General features: G+C 40.4%; 1 protein-coding gene across 1 annotated transcript in view; it reads left to right on the forward strand.

Annotated features, from left to right (window-relative positions):
• The window catches only part of LOC126354565 (RAB11-binding protein RELCH homolog), a 141,714-nt gene that overhangs the window by 64,483 nt on the left and 49,919 nt on the right, over positions 1-27,312 (forward strand). The window contains exons 7-9 of the mRNA XM_050004309.1: positions 14,107-14,236; positions 20,556-20,701; positions 26,196-26,336. Coding sequence (XP_049860266.1) covers positions 14,107-14,236; positions 20,556-20,701; positions 26,196-26,336 — 417 coding nt within the window. The remainder of the gene's footprint in view (positions 1-14,106; positions 14,237-20,555; positions 20,702-26,195; positions 26,337-27,312) is intronic.

Below are 27,312 nucleotides of genomic sequence, written 5' to 3' on the forward strand. Positions count from 1 at the left end.
TGGATTGTACAGCAGGTACTTGTAGGCCGCTGTTCAGCCATCGTGCCCACAATTTGCTTTTGACTGTTTTTAGACCTGCACACACAAACATGCAATGCGCGTTAGGTCAGATTCATCTACCTCACACTTCTATTTAAAATATTGTGTGTTCGAGACAGAGGAAGACCAAGTGGTTCTAGAATTTATGCAGAAATTCTCAAAGCACTACAAGCTGTGCAAACAAGACTAAAGGTGTTCAGAGGGTAGAGGAAGGGAAGAAGAGAAGAGGAAGGTGGAGATGAAGAGAAACAGGGAGGGAGGGAGAGAGGAAGGGTGAGGAATGGAAAAAATGTGGAAGGGGGAGAGAGAGAGAGAGAGAGAGAGAGAGAGAGAGAGAGAGAGAGAGAGAGAGAGGGAGAGAGACAATGACCATGACCATGAAGGGGGGAGAAGAAGAGTAGTGGGATAAGGCAGTACACAATCTTGATAGGGTAGGAGTTGTGTGGACAGAAGACAGAAGGGAAAAGGTAAGATGAGCAGGAGGAAATAGGTCAGTGAAGGGGATTGAGAGGGCACGGCATCTTCTTGAGAGACAATTCCCACCTGTGCAGTTCAGAGAAACTAGTGCTCGAAGGGCATATCCAGGTGACTCACATAATGAAGCAGCTATTGAAATCATTTGTGTTGTGGTACATCGCATGTTTGGTTGGTCTCTGTGGATGCAATATCCTTATACAAGTACACCATCATCTTCCATGCCCATGGCCTTGTGGCCATGGAATTCTACCTTTCTGAACGACTTCCTGACACCAAACCTACCGCATCTTTCCTAATCCTCTAAGCCAACCACACGTTGATCCAAAATAATTTCACTTTTAATTTCAAAATCCTATGCCAACTTATTTATGGGCCATCTGGAGGAATCCTTCCTATCCAGTCAACACTTCAAATCCTGTGTCTTGTTCAAATTCATTGATGACATTTTCATGATATAGACTCCTGGCAGGGACAGCCTGTGCTCTTTCCTTGAATACTTTATAACCTACTCCCAGATCTGCCTCACCTGGTCTTTCTCAACTCAACTAGCCATATTCCTAGAAATCAATCTGCATTTCTCAGATTGCACCATAAAAACACGTGTTTTAATATTAAATGCACCAACCATTCAGTTTGACAGCTATCACTCGTTCCATGTCAATAAGTCTCTTCCTTACAGCCTCGCTACCTGTAGATGCTGCACCTGCAGTGGAAAGTAGGAGTTGTCGAAATATACCGTAAACTTTAACAGAGCCTTTATTAAAAAACAATATCTTACCCAGCTCTTCCGTAAACAGATCTCCTGTCTCCTCACCTGACACTAGTAAATCTGTTGACCAGCCACTGACCAGCATTCCTGCGATCACTCATTATCATGTTGGCCTTGAAAAGCTCAACCTCATCCTTCACTAGGACTTCGACTACCTGTTTTCATGCCCAGAGACAGGGGTATCCTAAGCTAAATTCTACCCACATCGCCAAAAGTAGAGTTCCTTCCCCCTCCCAGCTTACAGAATATCCTTTTCCATCCCTATTCCAGTCCCCTTGTGGTCAACCCAGGTACAAGATCTGTCACTTACACCCACCTACCCGCCACCTCCCTCATAGTCCAGTCACAGGCATTTCCTAACCTATAAAAGGCAGGGCCATGTGTGAAAGCAGCCCCGATATATACGCACCAAAAAAACTTTTGCATCACCTCAGTTCCAGGTAGCTATGCAGGAAATTGGAATAGAGATCAACATAAACATCATTTACGCCCTTTTTATTGCTCATGAAAACCACACATTGCATGTTGCACCACCATACAATGAGACCTTACAGAGGTGGTCGGTCCTGATTGCTGTACACACCAGGACCTCCATACCCAGTAGCACGTCCTCTTGCATTGATGCTTGTCTGTATTCATCATGGTATAGTATCCACAAGTTCATAAGGTTGGTCCAGATTGTCCCACTCCTCAGTGGTGATTCAGTGTAGATCCCTCAGATTGGTTGATGGGTCACGTCATCCATAAACAGCCCTTTTCAATCTATCCCAGGCATGTTCAATAGGTTTCATGTTTGGAGAACATGCTGGCCACTCTTGTCGAGCAACGTCATTATCCTGTAGGAAGTCATTCACAAGACGTGCATGATGGGGGTGCGAATTGTCATCCATGAAGATTAATGCCTTGCCAGTATGCTGTCGATATGGTTGCACTATCAGCTGGAGGATGGCATTCATGTATTGTGCAGCCATTATGATGCCTTCCATGATCACCGGCAGAGAGCTGCACACAAGAGTTGAGGGCACGTGATTTGAGAGGTGGTGGTACAAAGAGGGTACGGAAACTGTTAGACAGAGGCTGTGGGGCAATAGGTTACCGTAAGTTGAGGCTGTGGTTATTTCAGGAGCAGAGAATGTGTTCTAAGGATAACTCCCATCTGTGCAGTTCAGAAAACCTGGTGGTGGAGGGTATCATCCAGATGGCCCAGATTGTGAAGCAGCCATTGGAATCAAATATTTTATATTCGGCTGTATGTTGCACCACAAGGTGGTCCACTTTGCTATTGGTGACAGTTTGACAGTGGCCATTCATCCTGGTGGACAATTGGTTGGTAGTCTTACCAATATAAAAATCTGTGCAATGATTGTAGCAGAGCTGTTATGACATGTGGCCCCACCTTTGATGGAGTAGGATAAGCCTATGACAGGACTGGACTAGGAAGTGGCAGGTGGATTGGACAGCTCTTGCATCTGTGTCTTCCACAGGGATATGATCCCTGTGGTAAGGGGCTGGGATGAGGGTTGGTGTACAGAAGGACTAGGATGTTTTTGAGGTTGGGTGGGTGGCGGAAAGCCACTTCAGGTGCAGTGGGAAGGGTCCTGATAAGGGGTAATGAAGGGAGCTCTTTGTAGTTAGTTCTTCGGGGTGGTGAGAACGTTAGAATGTGGTGGGATTTCGCACAGGATATCTGTTATCACGCTAGGTCTGGGAGATAGTGCCTGTCTGTGAAGGCCTTTGTGAGACATTCATCATAGTGGACAAGGGACTTCCTTTTGCTACTGATATGCCGTCCCTTGGTGTGTGTGAGGGATTTTTTGGTGTGGTAGGGATGGCAGCTGTTGAAATGCAGGTACTGTTGGTAGTTCATGTTTTTAATGTGAACAGAGGTGTGGATGGATCAATCAGAGAGGAAGAGATAAACATCCAGGAAACTGACACTCTGGAGGTGAAGTAAAGTAGATGGGAGAGAAGGTGTTTAGGTTGTTAAGGAATGAGGACAGGGTGTCTTGGCCCTGAGTCTGGATCATGAAGGTATCATTGATGAACCAGAACCAGACCAGAGGTTTCAGATTTTGTGATTCTGGGATGTTTTCCTGTATATGGTCCATAAACAGCATGGCATACAAGGGTGTGATGCAACTACCCTTTGCTGTTTTTATACCTTCCCTTCAAAGGAGTAGCAGTTTGTGTTAGGAGAAACTTACTAAGGCATATGAGGAATGAGGTAGTGTGTTTGGAGTCTGAAAGACATTGGGAGAGGTTGTGTTAAGAAGCAGCAAAACTATGAGCATGAGAGTGTGATATCAATAGTGATAAATTGGGATCCAGGAAGTAAACAAGTCAGGGCAGCGTTAAGTCAGTAAAGAAAGTGGGTGGTATCTTTGATGTGGGAGGCTAGATTTTGGCCAGTTAATTGAAGGTGTTGGTCAATGACGGCCGAAATTCTTTCATTGCAAGTGCAATAACCATGTACAATGGGGCGTCCAGAATTACTAGACTTTTGAATTCTGGGGAGCATGTAGAAGATGGATGTGCTGGGTGTTATAAAGGCGGGGAGGGGAATGGTGTCACGCGAGAGGTTCTGGGAAGTGCCTAAGGCTTTAAACAGGGTCGTCTGGCATAGAATCACTCTGGTAGAATTTATATATGGAGGAGTCAAATACCTGGTAGAGGACTTCACTGCAATTCAACACCTTCTCTCCTAACCACTTCACCTGATCCTCTTCTTCTTGTATGTTGATTTCCTCCTCTCTGAGGGCCCTATTCACGCCTCTGTCCACATTAAATCCACCAACAGTATATGCATTTCAACAACTGTCATCCATCCTACACCAAAAAATCTCTCCCATACGGCCTGGCCATCTGGAGACAGCAATTCTGCAATGACAAGAACTCCTTGCCTCCTATGCTGAACATCTCACAAAGATCTTCACTGGCAGGTACTATTCTGCAAACGTAGTCCACAAACAGATTTGTCACGCAGTATCACTATACACCCCCAATTGTCCCACCACCCCCAAGAACCAGCTGTGAAGGGGCACCCTTTTGTCACCCAATATCATCCCAGTCTGGAACAACTGAACTACATTCTTCATCAGGGCTTGGATTATCTTTCATGCCCGCCCCCTTCTAATGTTGTGTTCTGTCACCCACCCACCTAACCTCAACATCATCCTAGTCCATCCCTGCCCTGCTCCCAATCCCAACCCCTTGGCAAAGATATCATATCCCTGTGGAAGATGCAGGTGCAAGACCTGCCAATCCACCCACCCAGCACTTCCTAATTTAGTCCTGTCACTTGCTTATCCTACCCCATCAGAGGCAGGACCATCAGTGAAAGCACCCACGTCATATACTAGCTCTCCTGCCACCAGCTTTACTGAACTGTCCAGATCGGAGTTATCCTTACTAGACATTCTCCACTCCCAAAATTGTTCTGACCTCAATCTATGGCAACCTACTGCCCCACACCCTCCATACAACACTTCAACACTCTCCTCCCCCTGTCGTATCACCTCCACCCAATTCAAACCCCTCACTCTTGTTGTGCATCATCTTTCTGTTAACAGTCTTTTCCCCTTCTCTGCTCCTCTCCTCTTCCATTCTTACCCCCTTCTCCACAGCCTCCTGATGCTGCATCAGGCAGGTCTGTCCTGCCACCATCTAGTCCCTGCACACTCCGCCAGGCAGTGCTGATGTCTCTCACCCCCCCCCCCCCTCCCCTATCCTGCTATCCCTCCTCTCCCACTCCCCCTTCCTCTTCCCACTCCAGATATGCTTCTTCTGTTTGACACGACACAGTTGCAACCCGACCAGAGATAGCGGTCATGTTTGCGTGAGGTACTCTTTTGTGTGTGTGTGTGTGTGTGTGTGTGTGTGTGTGTGTGTGTGTGTGTGTGTGTGATCTTAACAGTGAATGTTACATGCCAGCTGTGCCACATTTACTGTTTACTGTCAGCATTCTATATGAGAATGACAAGTAACCAACTGTCTGGTCGCATAATGGCCACTGCCAAAATGTGGCAAACTGTGCACTTGACCTTAGACGATTTGAGGACTAAAAGTGTGTGAACCGTATGTGCAAACTTCCCTCTTATCTTATACGATTCAACTTATTTGGTTTACACAGCTGACCTTCTTCCCTGGATAACCTGCTTCTGGAATCTCTATAAACTTCTTCTCCGAAGAATGATGCTAGTTACAGGAACCTTTAAGACTCTCTCTCTACTTCAAAATAATTAGGTACTTGAAGAATACTTTTCAACAACTATCAGTATATTTGAGTTTCATAAAGAACAAAATTCACACTTCCCATATAAACATTTGACTTCTTGTAAGTCACTCACATCAGAAACAGATTTAAGTACATTTTAGAAAAGAGTTGTATTAACAACCATGACTCTAATACAAACAAATTTTAAAAAACATCTTGCCTCCAGCAAATCCAAGATAAGAGGTTTTTCAGAATTCTGAATCTCAAATGTTCGTGTTATAAATAACAAAGGTCACTGATATGATTAACACACAATAACCTAGAAGTTTCATAGTTCTTCCTTGCTCTTTCACTATGACTTCCATGGATCGACCGATCTGTGGAGGCTGGCCTTGTGGCATCGCCCGCTCTGCCTGTGAGTGGACATGTGGCTGCTCCTTCAGCAAGGTCCGAGCAGGCACACGGGGGGTGGGGTTTATTTGTTATTGGGAGCTCCAACGTCAGGCGGGTGATGGAGCCCCTTAGGGAAATAGCGGAAAGGTCGGGGAAGAAGGCGGCCAGTGTTCACTCTGTCTGCTTGCCGGGGGGTCTCATCCGAGATGTGGAGGAGGCCCTGCTGGCGGCGATAGAGAGCACTGGGTGCACCCGACTGCAAATTGTTGCTCATGTCAGCAACAATGACTCTGCCGTTAGGGTTCAGAGTTCATCCTCAGTTCCTACAGGCGGTTGGCGGAATTGGTGAAGGCGGAAAGCCTCGCTCGTGGGGTGGAATCAGAGCTAACTATTTGTAGTATCGTTCCCAGAACCGATCGCGGTCCTCTGGTTTGAAGCCGAGTGGAAGGCTTAGACCAGAGGCTCAGACGATTCTGCGGAGATTTGGGGTGGAAATTTCTCGACCTCTGCTATTGGGTGGAGAAATGTAGGGTCCCCCTGAATAGGTCAGGCGTGCACTACATGCTGGAAGCGGCTACAAGGGTAGCGGAGTACGTGTGGAGTGCACATGTGGGTTTTTTAGGTTAGAGAATTCCCTCCCTAGGCCCGACAAGACGCCTCCTGAGACGCGGCAAGGTAGGAGTAGGCAAAATGCAACAGGGAACAACAATATTAATGTGCTAATAGTAAACTGTAGGAGCATCTATAGAAAGGTCCCAGAACTGCTCTCATTAATAAATGGTCCCAGTGCCCATATAGTACTAGGGACAGAAAGTTGGCTGAAACCAGACGTAAAAAGTAATGAAATCCTGAACTCAGATTGGAATGTATACCGCAGAGACAGGCTGGACAGTAAAGGGGGAGGCATGTTTATAGCGATAAGAAGTGCAATAGTATCAAAGGAAATTGATGGAGATCCGAAATGATTTGGGTCAAGGTCACGGCTAAAGCAGGCTCAGACATGGTAATTGGATGTGTCTATAGGCCCCCTGGCTCAGCAGCCGTTGTGGCTGAGCACCTGAAGGATAATTTGGAAAATATTTCGAGTAGATTTCCGCACCATGTTATAGTTCTGGGTGGAGATTTTAATTTGCCGGATATAGACTGGGAGACTCAAATGTTCATAACAGGTGGCAGGGACAAGGAATCCAGTGAATTTTTTTTGGGTGCTTTATCTGAAAACTACCTTGTGCAGTTAAACAGAGAACCGACTCGTGGCGATAACATATTGGACCTTCTGGTGACCAACAGACCCGAACTATTTGAAACAGTTAACGCAGAACAGGGAATCATCAATCATAAAGTGGTTCATTTATCTATGATTTCAGCCGTAAATAGAAATATTAAAAAAGGTAGGAAGTTTTTTCTGTTTAGGAAAAGTGACAAAAAGCAGATTACATAGTACCTGACGGCCCAAGTTTTGTCTCAAATACAGATAGTGTTGAGGATCAGTGGACAAAGTTCAAAACCATCGTACAATATGCGTTAGATGAGTTTGTGCCAAGCAAGATCGTAAGAGATGGAAAAGAGCCACCGTGGTACAACAACCGAGTTAGAAAACTGCTGCGGAAGCAAAGGGAACTTCACTGCAAACATAAACATAGCCAAAGCCTTGCAGACAAACAAAAATTACGCGAAGCGAAATGTAGTGTGAGGAGGGCTATGCGAGAGGTGTTCAATGAATTCGAAAATAAAGTTCTATGTGCTGACTTGGCAGAAAATCCTAAGAAATTTTGGTCTTACGTCAAAGCGGTAGGTGGATCAAAACAAAATGTCCAGACACTCTTTGACCAAAATGGTACTGAAACAGAGGATGACAGACTAAAGGCCAAATACTAAATGTCTTTTTCCAAAGCTGTTTCACAGAGGAAGACTACACTGTAGTTCCTTCTCTAGATTGTCGCACAGATGACAAAATGGTAGATATCGAAATAGACGACAGAGGGATAGAGAAACCATTAAAATCGCTCAAAAGAGGAAAGGCCGTTGGACCTGATGGGATACCAGTTTGATTTTACACAGAGTACGCGAAGGAACTTGCCCCCCTTCTTGCAGCTGTTACTGTAGGTCTCTAGAAGAGCTTAGCCTTCCAAAGGATTGGAAAAGGGCACAGGTCATCCCCGTTTTCAAGAAGGGACGTCAACAGATGTGCAGAACTATAGACCTATATCTCTAACATCGATCAGTTGTAGAATTTTGGAACGCGTATTATGTTAGAGTATAATGACTTTTCTGGAGAATAGAAATCTACTCTGTAGGAATCAGCATGGGTTTCGAAAAAGACGATTGTGTGAAACCCAGCTCGCGCTATTCATCCACGAGACTCAGAGGGCCATAGACACGGGTTCACATGTAGATGCCGTGTTTCTTGACTTCCGCAAGGCGTTCGATACAGTTCCCCACAGTCGTTTAATGAACAAAGTAAGAACATATGGACTATCAGACCAATTGTGTGATTGCATTGAAGAGTTCCTAGATAACAGAACGCAGCATGTCATTCTCAATGGAGAGAAGTCTTCCGAAGTAAGAGTGATATCAGGTGTGCTACAGGGGAGTGTCATAGGACCTTTGCTATTCACAATATACATAAATGACTTTGTGGATGACATCGGAAGTTCACCGAGGCTTTTTGCGGATGGTGCTGTGGTGTATCGAGAGGTTGTAACAATGGAAAATTGTACTGAAATGCTGGAGGATCTGCAGCGAATTGACGCATGGTGCAGGGAATGGCAATTGAATCCCAATGTAGACAAGCTTAATGTGCTGCGAATACATAGAAAGATAGATCCCTTATCATTTAGCTACAAAATAGTTGGTCAGCAACTGGAAGCAGTTAATTCCATGAATTATCTGGGAGTAGGCATTAGGAGTGATTTAAAATGGAATGATAATATAAAGTTAATCGTCGGTAAAGCAGATACCAGACTGAGATTCATTGGAAGAATCCTAAGGAAGTGCTGTCCGAAAACAAAGGAAGTAGGTTACAGTACACTTGTTCGCCCACTGCTAGAATACTGCTCAGCAGTATTCAAGAAGAGATAGAGTAGATCCAATGGAGAGCAGCGCGCTTCGTTACAGGATCATTCAGTACTCGCGAAAGCGTTATGGAGATGATAGATAAACTCCAGTGGAAGACTCCGCAGGAGAGACGCTGAGTAGCTCGGCACGGGCTTTTGTTAAAGTTTCAAGAACATACCTTCACCAAAGAGTTGAGCAGTATATTGCTCCCTCCTACGTATATCTCGCGAAGAGACCATGAGGATAAAATTAGAGAGATTAGAGCCCACACAGAAGCATACCCACAATACTTCTTTCCACAAACAATACGAGACTGGAATAGAAGGGAGAACCGATAGAGGTACTCAGGGTACCCTCTGCCACACACCATCAGGTGGCTTGCGGATTATGGATGTAGATGTAAATGTAGATGTAGATGTAGATACTTGTCGGTGCCGTTCGACTGCCGTGTCTACAGTCTTCTCACGATAAACTTCGGACCTGCACACACAGACAGGTGCAGTAGGTAGGGTTCCTTTCTCCCACATACATCTAAAATATCGTGTGTTTAAGACGATGGTAGGCCGAGTAGTTCTAGAAATTCTCAAAATACTACATACATTGAACATGCAATATTTTATACATAATCATCATGTACATATCATCACACACGATAACATTTTACAACCGTATACGTTTCTTCTATATGTTTATATACTTTTTTTTTTCAACTACAATACTTTGTACACTCTTAAACAGGCTTCTGCTTACAGCCTTTCTACTGTTTTCTTGCTCTACTTTGTTTAGACATGAGCATTTGTTCATGATTTATTAAGCTTGACTAGTATTTAGGCATCGTGAGACTTTTTTTATTTCTGTTTGTAAACTTCAGGTGTTCGTGACACTTGAGTATTCTATTTTCTGTTCTCTTTCTTTGTACTAGTTTGTAGCTTGTAGTTTTGAGAAACTCTGGGCAAAATGAAAGTATTATTTTGACACTCAATTATTTATATGTAACATAATAATGCTAGTTTTGTATAGAATGGATACTTTCCAGAATAATTCTTATAAAATTTATGACTTCTGTCATGATACTGTCCCTTTCCCCCAGGATCAGTACCTATACCTCGCTTGTGGGTTGACCGTATGTGAGAGCACTTCCTCTTTCCATTATGGTAGGTACGCCCCTTTACAAAACATTTCCATTTTGTAGGCCACAGGTCGTCCAGTCTCCACATAGGTACGCATGCCCTTTATATTCAGTAAATGCCTGGTTTGCCCCCCTTATCCTGTGTGAGTAGGCCTCACGGTTCACTACCCTAGAATACGTTTCTACATATACTATAATTACATATTTTCTGGTAAAGCTACAAATTTACTCTGCACTTTGCATTCACTTCTTAATATATCATTTAATCACTAGAGTCATCCTCTACTTCTCAAATTCTATACTCTTGGTAGATACTATGTCTACCTATAATTAAAGTCCTATTATCCTACTATTCATCCATTTTCAGAGTATTTATTATACTGACTTTCTTAAATAAGCATCACGATCAACTCCAATCTTGCTTGCGTTCTCTTTCATTACTCATGCCTCCTTCTTATGTACACACAATGTAGAATCATAATAGGTCATAGTTTTTGTACGTACATGGAATTGTCATAGTGATGTAGGTTATTGGAAACCACAGAAACCAGGAAGGACTTCTGCTATAGAAGTATGTGGATGTGGAAAGAGGGGGAAAAAATAGATAGGTCCTCAAATGAGAAGTAAGAAAGGAAATAAATAGAAATGGTTGCTAAGATCGAAGAAAAGAAAGAAGATAACTCCAAAGACAGGAAATCCTTCCCACCTCCCTTCCCCATATTTTTGAAATAGATGACAGAATAGTTCAAGATTTGCAAGGAATTCAGTGCAGGAAAACTATTTTGGAAGAAACACCGAAATCAACTCGGATTCCGACAGTCGTCACTCTGCCTGTTAACTCAGAATGTTAACGTCCCTGGGAGATATACGACTCCACCTGGGTCCCATGAATACGATATTAACTTCACGTGAGCTAGTGCAGACCAGTACTTCTCGTTAAAGTTTGTTTGAAAGTCTCCCCACTACAAAACAATCACCACTTTGCTAGGTAACACAACATTAGGTGAAGTTACTCATTTCTCTACTTGTTCCTGGATAAGTTTGAATTCTCTCCAGAGTTCGTCTATGCTCTTCCTGATATCAGTAAATTCAGAAAAAGCCATAGGCAATGTATTCCCGTATGTTATCTCTGTGACTTTCCAATCTATAATTTCTTCTACCTGTTCCTCCAGACTACTTACATTTATGATATCAGAGTTTGCTATCTTCTCTTCGAAGCTTCTGTCTACACTTGTTACTCGTGTACTTACACCTGTAATTTGCAATTGAATGACAGGCATTAATTCGCTCTGCTTATCAATGCTCTCTTTCAAAGTATGCCATCCCTGCTTTGACATACATCCTCCAATGGTCCTAACTTTTCATTAATCTCTAATTCTACGCTATTATATTTCTCCTCAATATTCAACTCTAATCTTTTTGTCAGATCCTGACAATTATCCTTCTGTTTTTGATTGAAGTCAGTAAACATTTAATTTACGTGACTGTTTAAAGAATCAGTTAGTTCCTTCTTTAAATCTCATTTCAAATTTTCAACTTTACCATTTAGAGTGTCAAATTCAGTCTTTATAGCATCCACACCTTCACATAGACTACTAAATTCTCTACACTGTGTGTCAACCTTGGCACTTAATAAACCTAGATTGGTCACCTGACTATTCAATGTTTCACTTTGGTTGTTTAGAACTTTATTCTGAGCATTAAAAGTTGTACTCAGATCATCTAATTATTCTAATTTATCATTTAACTGAGTATTTACTGAGTCTGATTTAAGACTTTGATCTTCTAATTGAGAATTCATCAAGCCTAATTGTATACTCTGAGCTTTAATTAGATTTACTAACTCAGACCAGTCAGGCCCTTCTTTGGCAATTTTCATAGGCATGGCTGGTTCTGCAGTTTCTCCAACTTGTTGTATCCTGTCCATGCTTCTATAGGCTTTAGCTCTTGTGAGCATTTAATATTAATTTCATTTATACCAATTACACAGTAAAAGTTCACCCCACCGTAATTTTTAACACTTCTTACTAGAGTAATAAAGTTTTTACTTCACACTCACGTGGCATAGAATTCTCGCTGGTTAGGTGAGCGGATGTGGCGGCAAATCAGAACCAGTGAACAGAAGCTGGTGCCGGCGGCGGTGGATGTAGGTTGGTTAGCACGTCTGCACCCTCGCGATGTGTGCGAGAGCTGTTTACTCCCCGCACTGGATCGTCTTGGTCAAATCATTCTAGGTGTATCTCTTCTTAGTCTAATATGCCGAAATCTTGTCTCTGGTTTTTAACACTGTGACTTTCGTATGTCTTCTCCTTTTTGACATTTACAAATTTTTTCCATCTGATACTTTGAGCTTAATTCAATTTCTTGGAATGATTCTTTTGTCTCATTATGCTAGGTTGCTATGGCAGCACATGATATCTTCTTATCTCATTTTCATCTCAGAATTCCTGTTTTCTTCTGTCCTTTCACACTGGTTGCCACGTTCTAACATTTTGTGATGACTTTTTTTAGTGGGCCATCTCTTCTAAAACTGTGCTCTTTCGACAACACTGTCAGTATATTTGGACTCCATTTGCAATCAAAAATTCGCACTTTCAATATAAATATTTGACTTCTTGTAAGTCACTCATATTGTCTCACATTAGAAACAGATTTAAGTTCATTTTAGAAAAGAGTTGGCTTAACAACCGTGACTATTACAATGAAATCGTAAAAAACATCTCGCCTCCATCAAGTCCAGGATAAGAGTTTTTTCAGAATTCCGAATCTCAAATGTTCATGTTATTTATAACAATGGTCACTGATACAATTAACACAGGATACCCTAGAAGTTCCTTAGTTCTTCCTTGCTCTTTCACTACGACTTCCATGGATCGACCGACAAGTACTTGTCGGTGCCGTTCGACTGCTGTGTCTACAGTCTTCTCATGATAAACTTCAGACCTGCGCACACACAGACAGGTGACACACAGTAGATAGGGTTCCTTTCACCCACTTGCATCTAAAATATCGTGTGTTCAATATGGTGGAAGGCCGAGTGGTTCTAGAATTTACGCAGAAATTCTCGAAACACTACAACCTTCCAGTTGCCAAATACATTGTGCACCACAATGCAAATGATTTCAACAGCTGCTTCACTGCAAGGGCCATTTGGATGCCCCCTTCCAGCACTAATTTCTCTGAACCATGCAGGTGGGAATTCTCTGTCCAGCGTATCCTGTGCTCTCACAGTCCCCCTGGCATAAACCTCTGCTAACATGTTCCTCACTGCCTCACCTTATCTTTACCCTCTCTCCCTCTCCCCCCCTCCCCCCTCCCCCTCTCCCCCCCCAACCTTTCCCTTCTTCATCATCTCCACTTTCCTCTCCTCCACCTCTTCCCCTTTCTATCTCTGAACACCTTTTGTCTTGTCGTGCAACCACTGATTCATCTGTTGAAAGCTCTGCCTCACACTGCCCTGTGTCCCACTCCTTTCCTCATGTGTCCTTCTGTACCCCTTCCCCACCTCCACCTGACGGGCAGCGACTATCAATAATTGAGCAAAGCTTGAAAGCCTATGTAAATACTGTTTTCTAATGTAGGTATCTCTGCACCACATATCATGTAGCTTCAGATGAGAGATTGCCTTTCATTTTTTTTGTGTGTGTTATTACATCCAGAAATTTTCATCGTTGTTGAAAGTTAATTCAGAAGTTTGGAAGATTCCTAAGTAACCAATTTGATTTTAGTCAAACAGTGGAAAATCCAGGATGGAAAGTAACAATATTATGAGAAGGAAAGTTGGTACTCTCCGTACAGCAGAGATGCTGAGTCGCAGATAGTCACAACAAAAAGACTCTCACAATTAAAGCTTTTGGCCAAGGCCTTTGTCAACAATAGACTCACAAATGTGCACACTGCAAGACATGATGATATACTAGAAACATTTATTTGTAAACGGTTATGCTTATTACATATGATGATAGAAATTTTAGCCCATAATGTGTTAGTGTGGAACTGAATAAAAATATTTTTCTAATTTACTTACAGGAAATAATACCTCTTATAGTCATGACAATTCAGCTTCATCCAGAGGCAGACAGTAGAGATAAGTTGTTAAATCTGTTGTTCAACCTGAAGAAGAAACCTAATGAAGAAGAGAGGTTAACAATTATTGCAGGTCAGTAAATTTTCAGTAACTCTTACATCAGCTATAGAAATAATGAAAGATAAGTATATGCTTGATTTTGTTCATTAGTTTTTAAACCTCTTTTCCCATGTTCTGACTTGCTTCCTTTTAAGACAACTATTCAGTTTGTATTCTTGAATATAACTATCATCCCAGTTTTATAATTCATTCTGCTTCTTGCCTAAAGGCTGAGAAACTCTGGAAAACATATTCCATTATTCCTATAGGAATCAATCATATTTGAATGATTTATATATTTTTTGTAGACACAAAAATCAGCACTTTGTTGAAAATAAATGTTAATTGTTTCCAACATTGCTATTATGTTCTTGTGGGCTATTGGAGATACGCATAACAAGCAGTTATTTGGATTGCTTCGATATTATAAAGAGCTTTGTGACATCGATTTGCATTCTTTTATTCCTGGCGTAGCATACATTTTTTAGATTGTGTGTGACAAATTAAAATTGTGCAGTGGCTTGGGAAATTTGTCTATCTTGGGTAGTGTTTTTCCAGCTGAGCTACTCATGCACACATTGTGAAAGTAATTGAAACTTCCATTTCTCACTGGATCCTCTCCACTCCTTCCAAACTTTGTACACATTTTCCTGAAATGCTGCAATACTAGCACCTCTTGTTGTCACTTACAGCTACCATGCATAACCATACCATCAATGATAACATGATCCAACTGAAAGTGGATATGCTGCAGGCCTTTGCATCCATCTAACAGATCTCTTTTTCTTATCTCCCCAGTCATTACATGAAATGTAAGTTGGTGGAGGTAGAATTGTTCTGCAGTCAGCTTTAAATGCCTCTACATTTTCTCAATAGTGTTTCTCAAAAAGAGTGTCACCTTCTCTCCAGGGATTCCCACTGGAGTTTTTGAATCATCTCTGCAACACTTGCATGTTGTTCGAACCAGTAACAAATCTGGCATTCCACTTCTGAATTGCTTCGATATCTTCCTTTAACACTTACCATGCTGTTGCTGTAATATTAGGTTGGATGCAGAAAAGAAGAAAATGCAGCTGCCGTAATGTTTGTGCAGTATTCAGTGTTATTTTGAATTTCACACATAATTTTACTGTTTCTACTAAAAACTGTAGGTTCTTTAATGCTTTTAGTCAATCACTTTAGTGCTGGATCACAGAAACTAAGAAGGTTTGGTTGTGGTTATGGTTTGTCTGTTACATTTTCTATGGTGCTCTTTTATTTGTTTACGTTTGTTTTTGGCACGTGTATTATTGATGTTAACTTGTTTATCTTCTTTTTAATTGCTGTGGTGTGTGATAAAGATGCAAAACTTCAAAAAATGATTCATACATTCTATAAGCTTTATCATTTCCTGAAAAAGATTTATCTTCCATGTGTATGAATGTTGCTCCACATGAAGTTGAAACCATGTCATTTCAAAAAGAACTTGTATTTTATTGTATATCTCATACTAAGCTCATTCTATAGCCATTGAAAGTTTAATGAAACTATTGGAAATCAGCCAGAGCACAGGGAGTGGCATGCAGCTAGCACTCAGCATGGTAAGAGTTAATTTCATGTGTTTTGGATACCAAATACTCAAGCAATATTCAAGAATAGTTCGCTCTAGTGTCCTATATAAGGTCTCCTTTACAGATGAGCTACACTTTCCCAAAATTCGTCCAGTAACCTCAGCTCAACTATCCATCTTCCCTACAACAATCCTGTTGTTCTTGTTCCATTTCATATTGCTTTGCACCATTATGACCAGATATGACATGGTTGTGTCAAGCAGGATACTACTAATGCTGTATCCAAACATTACAGGCATGTTTTTTCCTACTTATGAGAGTTAACTTATATTTTTGTACATTTAGAGCTAGCTGCCATTCGCCATGCCACCTAGAAATTTGTCTAAGTCATCTTGTATCCTTCTATGGTCACTCAACTTCCACACCTTCCCATTCACCACAGCATCATCAGCAAACAACTGCAGACTGCTGTCCACCCTATTGACCAGATTGTCTATTTATATAAAAAAGAATAGTTGTTCTATCACACTTCCCTGGGACATTACTGCTGATACTGTTGTGTCTTATGAACTTGTGTTGTCGAGTACACCATACTGGTTTCTATTATTTATGGTATCTTTAAGACATTCACATATCACACAACCTATTTCATATGCTCATCCCTTTATTAAGTCTACAGTGGAGCACAGTGTCAAATGTGCAGTACCTACTGTCTGTGTCCATCATTAAACTTTTAACTTTTATGCTGGGAACTGAAGCCAGCAAGATTCCTACTGTAGTTTAGTCACTTCCCACTGCTAATTGATTTAATGGTCAGTCTCTCTCTCTCTCTCTCTCTCTCTCTCTCTCTCTCTCTCTCTCTCTAGACATTTAGTTGATTAGAGTGATTGATACCATCATTGACTGATTTATTGAGTAATGCATATGTTCATGCATATTTAAACTTCAACCTTGAATAAGTTTATAGGGGAAGTTTGAATTTAGATCTGAAAATCATCTATAAAAAGACAAAAATAATCTACAACGAAGCATAGAAGGGAAGACTAGAAATAAACACTGAGGTCATAGAACCAGTTGACAAATTTTCGTATTTAGGACAGTTGAAGACAACAGCAGGGTGGATGGGAAAGAAAATAAACAGAAGATTGGAAATGTTCTGAAAGAGAGTTTGGTAAACTAAATATTGTTTTCAAAACTTAGCTCCAGAGTCATCTGTAAAGCAATAATACTATGAAGAGACTAGATTGCTAGCTTTTGGCTAAAGCCTTCATCAGAAGAGAAAGAAAAAGACACACATTCACACAAGCAAGCATATCTCTCACACACATCATCACTATCTTTGGCCACTCTGGCTAGACTGCAACTATCGCATTGAATGAAAACAGCACCACAGAGTGTGGTAGGGCAGGGGTAGGGATAGCATGATATGGATGTCGGGAAAGAAGAGTGCTGTCTGCTGGAGCATGCAGGGATTAGAAGGTGGCAGGACAAGGATGCAAGGCACAGTGTTGGTAAGTAGCAGGGGAAGGGCCAGGGGGGGGGGGGGGGGGGGGGTCAGAAAAGAAGAGGAACAGAGAACAAGAAAAGACTTTTGGATGTGTTGGCAGAGAATAGTGCACAATGAGGGTGAAATAATCAAAAGTTGTGCAATGATTTTCATATTCATGTGACTACCAACCAGCTGTCCACCAGGATAAATGGCCACTGCTGAACTGCAGCCTATAGCAAAGTGACCACCCTGTCGTATGACCTTCAGTTGAACATAACTTGCTCGATTTCAGTGCCTGCTTCACAACTTGGGCCATCTGCATTTCCCCATCTGCCACCAATTTCTGAACTGTGCAGATGGAAGTTATCCTTACAACATATTCTCTGCTCCTGATGTCAACTTACAATAGCCTATTCTCCCCACTCTCTTCATCCAACAGTTTCCAACCCCTCTGTCCTCTCACCTCCCCCTAATTCACATCCCCTCACCCTCATGTACGCCACTCTCGGCCAATGCACCCACTGGCCTTTTCTCCCTCTCTGCTCCATTTCTTTTCCATGTCCCATTCCCACCTTCCCCTCTCCACCACAGCGTCCCAATGTTGCATGCAGCAGCCTTGTCCTAGTGAATTCTAGTTCCTGTGCGCTCCACCAGACATCCCCCCACCTGTACCCTGCTGTTACTTCCCTTTCCCTGCCACACTCTGTATTGCTACTTTCATTCAACTTGACTGTTAGTCTGGCTAGAGGGCCTTGAGACTGTGGTCATGCTTGTATTAGGTGTGCCTACTTGGGTGAATGTGTGTTTGTGTTTTTCTTTCTTTTCTGAAGATGGCTTTGGCAGGAAGCTCAGTGTGTAACAATCTTTTCATTGTGCTGTTCTCCAACTCAATCTGTCATCTTTAAGTTGAGTAGCAACCTATCCTTTTGATAATATTGCTGATTTTTGTGCTTGAAGTTTACAATAAGTTTTTTTTACAGGTTTTGACTTATGGTAGTGAGACTATTTATGCAAGAATTGGAACTTTGCACCTTAGGGTTACTAGTAGTGGCAGGAAAACAAATTACTGGATCAGGGAACAGACTGTATTGGAATATGAAATAGCAATGGGCGGGTAATGTAGCCAAATGAATGAATGAATGAATGAATGGTACATGGACCAATATTGTTCTTTGCTGGATTCCCCAAGATAAGAAAAGACATGACAATATGGTGTTACGTGGATAGACGATATAAGAAAAAATGCAGCAACATCATGAAATTGTTTTGCTGAAGATCCTAATGCATTGAAAAAATTGAGAATGCCTTTATCCAGCAGTGGATGTCAAGTGACTAATGATGAATATTTGTCAGATGCTGAAGACCATTCCAGATTCCCACACTTTGTGAACATTGACACTCTGTGGTGACTAAATTCTAGCCTAATAAGCAGGCAATCATACATGTCATTTTTTTCAGTATTATACAGTGTAACATGTTCACTTTGTGGGAGTGAAAAAGTACAAGGCATGTGGGTTTTTTTTTTTTTTTTTTTTTTTTTTTTTTTTTTTTTTTTTTTTTTTTTGTAAGTACCATTTTGAAATAAAAATATAACAAGTAGTCTTTCCATAGCAATTTTATTTTTATATGAAAGCCAGTACTTTAATGTACTCTTCTGCTTAATTTCCACCAATATTAAAGCACTAACATATGGCACAACTACCTTTCGTATACCTCCTCCAGTTGAGGATCCTGCTGACTGGAACACGTACTGTGGTTGGTTTTTTTTTTAGTTCTAAGTGTGTGAAAGTGGTTGAAATTCATCATCAGATCAGTGAAGTGTGTGGAGAAAACATTATGAGTGATGAGATGGTGCAGCAATGGGTGAGAGCTTTCAAAGATCACTGTATGAGGCTCACAATGAGGAACAAAGTGAGAAACCTCCAGTCATTACTGATGATTTGGTGCAGAAAGTTGAAGAATGTGAAAGAGACCAGTTGCTTTGAGATTTAGACATGTGATGAGTTACCTCAATTGTCAAGAAGTGAGCTTTATTTGAAACTATATTACAATGAGTGTCTAATCAGGCAGCAGATTTCTACAAGGGTGGTATTTAAAATTTTGTGGTATGGTACGATAAGTGAGTCAATATGTGTGGGAATTACACAGAAAAGTATGTTAAAGTACAGGCCTTCTTGTACAAATAAGTTTGCTAAGACAAATTTATCTGCTTTATTTTTATTTCAGAATTGTATTTGCTTACAAAATGTGCCTTGTGCAAATGAAATGGTCTAACATTTGATTACCTTGTGGTGTTCTTTTGTCAAAGTTTGTGCCTTTCACACTCGGCATGCTTTCAATTCACTTAACAGATCTTACATTAAACTTGATAATTAACAGTTGCAACACATTTATTATATTTGGCATTTTGAGTTGTTAGATTTCATGATGCTCTTTCTTCCATACCACCCACTCCATGGAACTCCTATCTCCATCTCAGCAGGTAAGATCGTCTGACCCCTACCCATTACTGTACCAGTCACTGGATCATTAGCCGTGATATCAACACGTACAATTTAAAACACTGCCCAGCAGTGGGATGCTCACCACTTATCGATTGCTCTCTGTCACAAACATCTTTTACTCTGACGTATGTATTTAAGGACATGACATCTCTTATTCAAGAATTGGGACGTATCACTACATGGTGTGTGTGTGTGTGTGTGTGTGTGTGTGTGTGTGTGTGTGTGTGTGTGTGTGTTCTAACATAAATCTGGAAATGACGTTCCCAAATGATAGCATATTTTACTAAAATTGTAGTCCAGATAGCACTTTCTGTTTTTAAAGTACCAGACATATATAAAGTGACTAACTGTGTATATGTGATGATTTATTTGTTAATTTTTTATTTTTAAAAGATACGACCTCTTTAGCTGCAAGTTCTTTATTTATAGGCATGACTGTTTTTGCAGCATTTTAGCTACATCATTGTGTGTCCTCTATACAAACTGATAGACAAAACTCACATGAGGCAAGAAAAACATAACTAAAATGAAAAGGTATATAAGATGAACGCACAAAATCAAGTCATGTTTTGATAGGCAATTTTTCTCTAAGTGGTGGATGTTAAACATAAAATAGTATAAAGTAACATAAATACTCTATAAAATAATGTAAATGCTCGTGTGATATGCTCCTACAATGCCTAGACAGTACAAAAGCAATTTTTTTGTATCCACATACACTGACTGCAAAATGAATTTCTGTAAACTGATGTGACAAATATCTTACATACCACTCATTGTGTATGTTAATACGTGGTGATTTATTCCAGGCATGGTGGCAATAGCACAGTGCTCAGGGCCAGCCCTTGTGGAGACAGAAGTGCTTCCTCAGTGTTGGGAGCAGCTGAGCCACAAACACATTGAAAGGCGGCTTTTGGTTGTAGAATCTTGTAGTGCACTGGCACCGTATGTTTCTGTAAGTTTTCATTATCACATGATGATATAGTAAACAGTTTTCTTTGATTTTAAGCAGTGTTTTCAGATAAGACAAATATTCAGTGCCCAAGTAGTTGGCACCTTCTATATGTCTCCTAGTTTTACTTCTTCCTACTTGCCCCTTTTGCTGAAATTTTTAATCTTAACAACTCCTTCATAGATATTCGCATACCTTTCTACACCATAACAATACTTGGGAAAGGAACTCTGCGTGCTTATCAACTAACAAGTGTCTCCTGATTTTCTGCATGCAGTCACCATCAGCAGAAATCTTGGAGCTGCCATAATTGAACCTAGAAACTGTCTCCATTGTTTCTCCTCCTATATTCCATGAAGTAATAGGTCAAGTTGCCATAAGTTTCATTTTTTCTATATTCAGCCTTAGACCAGTCTGTGCACTTTCTTCTTTCAATACCTGTAGGAGGATATTTAACTCTTTGTTTTCCGCCATCAGTGTTGTATCGTCTGCATATCTAAGGTTATTTATACCCTTGCCATGCTCCTTTCTGTGTCTTGGCCTATTTCGTTGTTCCATGTATGGTTCTCACAGTGACTTCTTGTTCAGAGTATAAATTCTGTTTGAGGTAAATGAGGTGATCTCTACTCGCATGTTCATGAGTAGTTTCCCTAATTACTTGTGACCAACATAGACAAAGGTTTTAGCATAATCAATAAGGCAGATATACACATCTTTTTGGAATTCTCTTATCTTCTCCATAATCTGTCAGATGTTGGAACTTTGATCTCTGGCCCCTTTTCCTGTATGTTATCCAGCTTTTCTTCCGACCCTTCTCAGTCTGTATACTGGCAAAGTCTATTTTGTAAGATTTTAAGCATGGCTGTGCTAGCATGTGTGATACACGTGTGAATTCAATGATCTGAACAGCCTTTAGAAATTACCTTTTTCAGAATGAGGCTGAACACTGAGATTTTCCAGTCTTTTGGCCACCATGGGATTCTCTATGCTTTCTGACTTATTGAATGCAACACTTTCATTGCATTCTTTACAAAGATTCTGAACAATTCTACTGGAATTCCATCATGTCCATTAGCCTTGTTTCCAGCAATATTTTCAGGGGCCCATTTGAATACACCCTGCAAAATATCTGGCTTTGGTTCTAAATTCACAATAACTTCATGATCATCAGTATGCAGTTCTATCTTATTTACAACTTCTACATATTCTGTCCACATTTTTTTAACGTCCTCTGCTGCCACTCTTTCATAATTCCAGGTTTCACCTGGAATTTTCCTTTGATGTCTTTAATTTTCTTGTAAGTATCTTCCATCTTTCCATCATACTGTTCTCTTCAGCTTCTTTGCACCATTCATTTTTAAGACTATATTCTTCTCTCTCTTAGCGAATTTCCAAAACCCTGCATTTCAGTGTTGCTGATCAATCCCCTTTAATTTTTGCTTTACATAATTCTTCTGAAATTTGCAATTCATCGATTGATAACCATCTGGCCTTCTTGCTGTCCTATTTCTTGGGAATGTGTTTTTTTTTGCTGACTCCTTGAATATAATGCATTAAATCTATTCTTGACTTCTGCTGTATAATCAGAAGATACAACCTTAAGTAGTATCTGTGAGATTTAATACCTTTAGCCACTTTCCTCAGTTTCAGCCAGAATTTTGCAATTAACAGCCCATTATCTGATTTGCAGTTAGCAATTATCGAGTAGCTTCCACTTCTGATTACAAAGTTTATAATTAGTTTGCCTCACACCCAATACCAGAACCAAAGTCCAGGTATATAGGCATTGTTTGGGTAGCTGTTAACAGTGTATTAGTAATAAGCAGCAAATTGTCCTGGCAGAATTCTAGAAGTCTCTATCCTGCTTAATTTTTTGTGCCAATACCAAATTTTCCCAGACATCTTCTACAGCTTAATTTCTACTCTGGCATTCCAGTCTCCAACTATGAAGAAGACCTCCTTTTTTGGTATCGGCAGCAGTAATACTTGCAAATCTCCATAAAGATGATTAGTGATGACCTCATCAGCGTTGGTGGTTGGCTCGTAAACTTGAATCTCTGTGATATTAAGGAGTTGACATTGAAATCTGATGGACATCATTCTATCATTTTTATAATTGCACCCAATTGTTGCTTTTCATACACAGTTACTAACAATGAAGCATATCCCATTACTTCTATTGTTGTCTTGTCAAGAATAGTATATTGTACAGCCATCAGAAGCAAGTTATTATGCCAGTTCGCCTTATTTGATGTACTCCCTATATGTCGATGCCAGCTGTCACCATTTATCTTTTGACTACATCCAGTTTTCCCTGTTACATATACCTTCCATTCCACGTTCCTGAACAGTACTCCTTACAGCCTCTTACTTTTCATGACGCTTCCTCTCAACCTAGTTTCCCCTCCCAACAGGGAACTTGTAACTCTGAAACATTTTGTGTTAAGTAAAGCTGGGGGTTTTCTTGAGATAATTTCAATAATGGTTTCTCGTTGCCTTCCACTAACCTCCAAGTCTTGTCTGCTCACTGACTCAGTTTCCTGCTGTGGTTGCTTACCCAACCTTCCACTGAGTTACTTAGCTTAACAGGGGTACCATGTGAAGGTAGGAAGTTGAAGAATTGAGGTGACAGAAGCTAAGTGAACCCTCTTCCTGAGTTCTTGTAATCGCATATCATTTCCATTTTTTGCCAGAGTCTCAAGGTGTTTGCAGAGACTGCTGCAGCTCATTTCCTGGGCCCTGTGGTTACTTACATTAGCCATATGTAACTAACTTCACATAGAGTTTTTTAAAAAAGGACACAAGATTGTGAAACTTCCTGGCAGATTAAAACTGTGTGTCCGACCGAGACTCACTCGGGACCACCTTTGCCTTTCATGGGCAAGTGCTCTACCATCTGAGCCACCGAAGCACGACCCACGTCCGGTACTCACAGCTTTACTTCTGCCAGTAGCTCAGATGGTAGAGCACTTGCCCGTGAAAGGCAAAGGTCCCGAGTTCGAGTCTCGGTCGTGCACACAGTTTTAATCTTCCAGGAAGTTTCATATCAGCGCACACTCCGCTGCAGAGTGAAATTCTCATTCTGGAGACACAAGATTGTGTTTATGAACTTGTGCATGTAATAAATGTGTTCTGCTCTCAGTTGAAAAAGAGGAAGGTTTGAAATTGCAATGGTGATAAACAAATATTTTTGTCAGCCATAACTGGCAATTACCTTGCTTAACAATGAATATAAATAAATAAAAACTGTTATGAGAAGGAAAGTTGCTTGTTTTTTATTATTATTATTTCTTTCTTATCTCAGACGTTATGTCTGGTCAAAAGTAGAAAGTGACGCGGACCTTGATCAAGCGTGACTTCCTTTTAACTGTACGGTATATGTTATATTGCATTTAGGAACTTTCGGGTAATTGAACATGTATCAATAATTACGGATTTCTATAGTTGTATATATAAGTTTGGATGTAGCTGTATTGCATTGATGTACTGGTGGATATTACGTAGTATGACTCCTGTAGTTGATAGTATAATTGGTATAATGTCAACTTTATCCTGATGCCACATATCCTTGACTTCCTCAGCCAGTTGGATGTATTTTTCAATTTTTTCTCCTGTTTACTTTTGTATATTGGTTTTATTGGGTATGGATATTTCGATTAGTTGTGTTAATTTATTCTTTTTATCGGTGAGTATGATGTCAGGTTTGTTATGTGGTGTTGTTTTATCTGTTATAATGGTTCTGTTCCAGTATAATTTGTATTCATCATTCTCCAGTACATTTTGTGGTGCATACTTGTATGTGGGAACGTGTTGTTTCATAAGTTTATGTTGTGAGGCAAGCTGTTGGTGTATTATTTTTGCTACATTGTCATGTCTTCTGGGGTATTCTGTATTTGCTAGTATTGTACATCCACTTGTGATGTGATCTACTGTTTCTATTTGTTGTTTGCAAATTCTGCATTTATCTGTTGTGGTATTGGGATCTTTAATAATATGCTTGCTGTAATATCTCGTGTTTATTGTTTGATCCTGTATTGCAATCATGAATCCTTCCGTCTCACTGTATATATTGCCTTTTATTATTATTATTATTATTATTGTTATGTTACTGTTATTGTTATTATGATAATTAATTTTTGTTTTGGTGAAATGAGGTTGAATGTGAAAATATTTACAGCTAATGAAGTCCCAAAAGAAATTCTACAGTTAAGGAACTTCTTTACTTGTGCTAATGCTTTAACCTGAATGAGTTGGTAGGCAGTTAACAGGCAGCAAGGATGGGGAGGTGAAATGCCCAAACGGAAAACTTATGGATCATACACAAGCTTTTGCGGACAGTAAATTACAAGGGGAAGGAATGTTTTATGGTTATAAAACAGTTATCTTTATTATTTTGGATGAAGTAACTGCCTGAGGATAATAAATTCATAAATTCTAGCACCATTTCTCGTTTAATTTGTCATATTTGATTTACCCGTGCTATGTACTCTTCCGTTTCAACATTTGAAGTAAAGTAACGGAAGAATGTAGGTAATAAAGTGCTGAACTTCACAGACTGTGATAAAGTTCACCATATATTTCTTCTTAATGTATATCATACTGAAATTTGGATTGTAATTACTACATTCAGTATACCAGTAAAACAGTTTTCAGACTTTCAGAGAAGGACCTTAATTCAATCCACAACTGTTGCAGTCTTTGGTTTCAAACCATACCAGGTTTCTATGTATCAGTTAAGAAAATGTCAACAATGGTAAATCTGTTCTCCCCCCTCTGCTCCCCCCCTCTGCTCCCCCCCTCTGCCCCCCCTCTCTGCCCCCCCTCTCTGCCCCCCCTCTCTGCCCCCCCTCTCTGCCCCCCCTCTCTGCCCCCCCTCTCTGCCCCCCTCTCTGCCCCCCCTCTCTGCCCCCCTCTCTGCCCCCCTCTCTGCCCCCCCTCTCTGCCCCCCTCTCTGCCCCCCCTCTCTGCCCCCCCTCTCTGCCCCCCCTCTCTGCCCCCCCTCTCTGCCCCCCCTCTCTGCCCCCCCTCTCTGCCCCCCCTCTCTGCCCCCACCTCTCTGCCCCCACCTCTCTGCCCCCACCTCTCTGCCCCCACCTCTCTGCCCCCACCTCTCTCATTCTTTTGCATATAAGTTTCAACTTGGCCTTTGCTGGACCAAGATCCTGAAGCTCATATTAATAAATTTGCCCTTCTCCACCAATTCTGAAAGTTTGTATTATCATTGTGGGAACATTCAGCCTATTATAATGCACCCAAACAGTTTTAATTATTTAGTGAAATTAATGTACTGGCTGCACAACATCTTTTAGTTCAAAACTGTGCTTTTGTCTCATCCAGGCACACAATTTATTTACTTTGGGTGAACCACAGGACGTCAAGATGTAATGGCAGAATAATTTCAAAGTGTTTATAATACATTTAATGGTCTAAATAATTTAATAAGCTATTACACTGTTTAGAAGTGTTATACACTACAAGACATTTTATTTGATTTCAGAGTTCCATTCGTAACTCCTTAATGCTTTCTATGTTGCAACAAATGCTGTTGGAGGATAAAGAAGAAACAGTGAGAGAAAGTGTTGTACGAAGCTTAGCTCTGATTATATTGCTTATGGATGATAAAGATAAATATTTTCAGGTAACCATGGTTAGCTAGTTACTTTCACTGTTTTTACCATTCATAACAACTGTAATAAAGGAAGCAGTTATATTTGTAATGTTTGTAAATATAGCTAAAAGTTAAAAACAAGGAACTTCAAGCTGTTAATCATGATTTGCTATTACTAATTTTTCTAAACTTGTTGATTTTATGTTGTCTGTTTATAAATTGTACATCTCTAAGCGAAGCAAAATCGTAACTAAAATGTGACTTGTCCAGATAAATAAAATCTGTGCCACTATCTGTATATCATAAATAATTTTTGTATACAGAGTTATACACAGGACATATGAAGAAAATAGCTATTTTGAAAAAAAAGTGAAAGCTCCTCTTCTACTGCTCAGCTTATGTTGTGTACCAAACTCTTCAAACAAATAATTTATCTAACTCAATACAGACCACTGTCACATTTTTAAATTCTGGTCAAGTCAAGAGCTGTTTAATATAATGTTAGAGTTGCACAGAGTTTACATCCTTGAGTCCAAGTATTCCACAATTTGAAATTTTATTTTATTCTGAGTATCTGGGGATTTCTATAATCTTCCTTCAGTTTGTCATTAACATTTCAAAAAATATACTACTGCTAAGATACAATGTTGGGCTGTAGTGTTCAATATTGTGCTTGAATATTGAAAGGCAATTTCAATACCAAGAGGCTATGTTAATTTCATTTACATAATATGGCATGAATTCTGTTCAAGTGAAGGGCAAGTGATCAACAATAACATGAATTACCATTAGCCCTTGCAGTTTTCCATGAGTTTCTTTAATGTTTCTGAATAAGACTTGATTCCTGAAAATGTTTCTGTGGTGAAAATGATGAGTGTGAAGGTGTTTCAGTACACACAAATATATCTGTAAAGTCAAGGAAGAATTTGTGGAGGTTAAAATCAGTTTCCTCATTATAGGCATTAGGTGATTAGAATAGGTTTAAGTACCATGTAAGTTCTTTCAG

Source organism: Schistocerca gregaria, chromosome 3 (genome assembly GCF_023897955.1).
Source record: "Schistocerca gregaria isolate iqSchGreg1 chromosome 3, iqSchGreg1.2, whole genome shotgun sequence".
In the NCBI taxonomy this organism is placed as follows: Eukaryota; Metazoa; Arthropoda; class Insecta; order Orthoptera; family Acrididae; genus Schistocerca; species Schistocerca gregaria.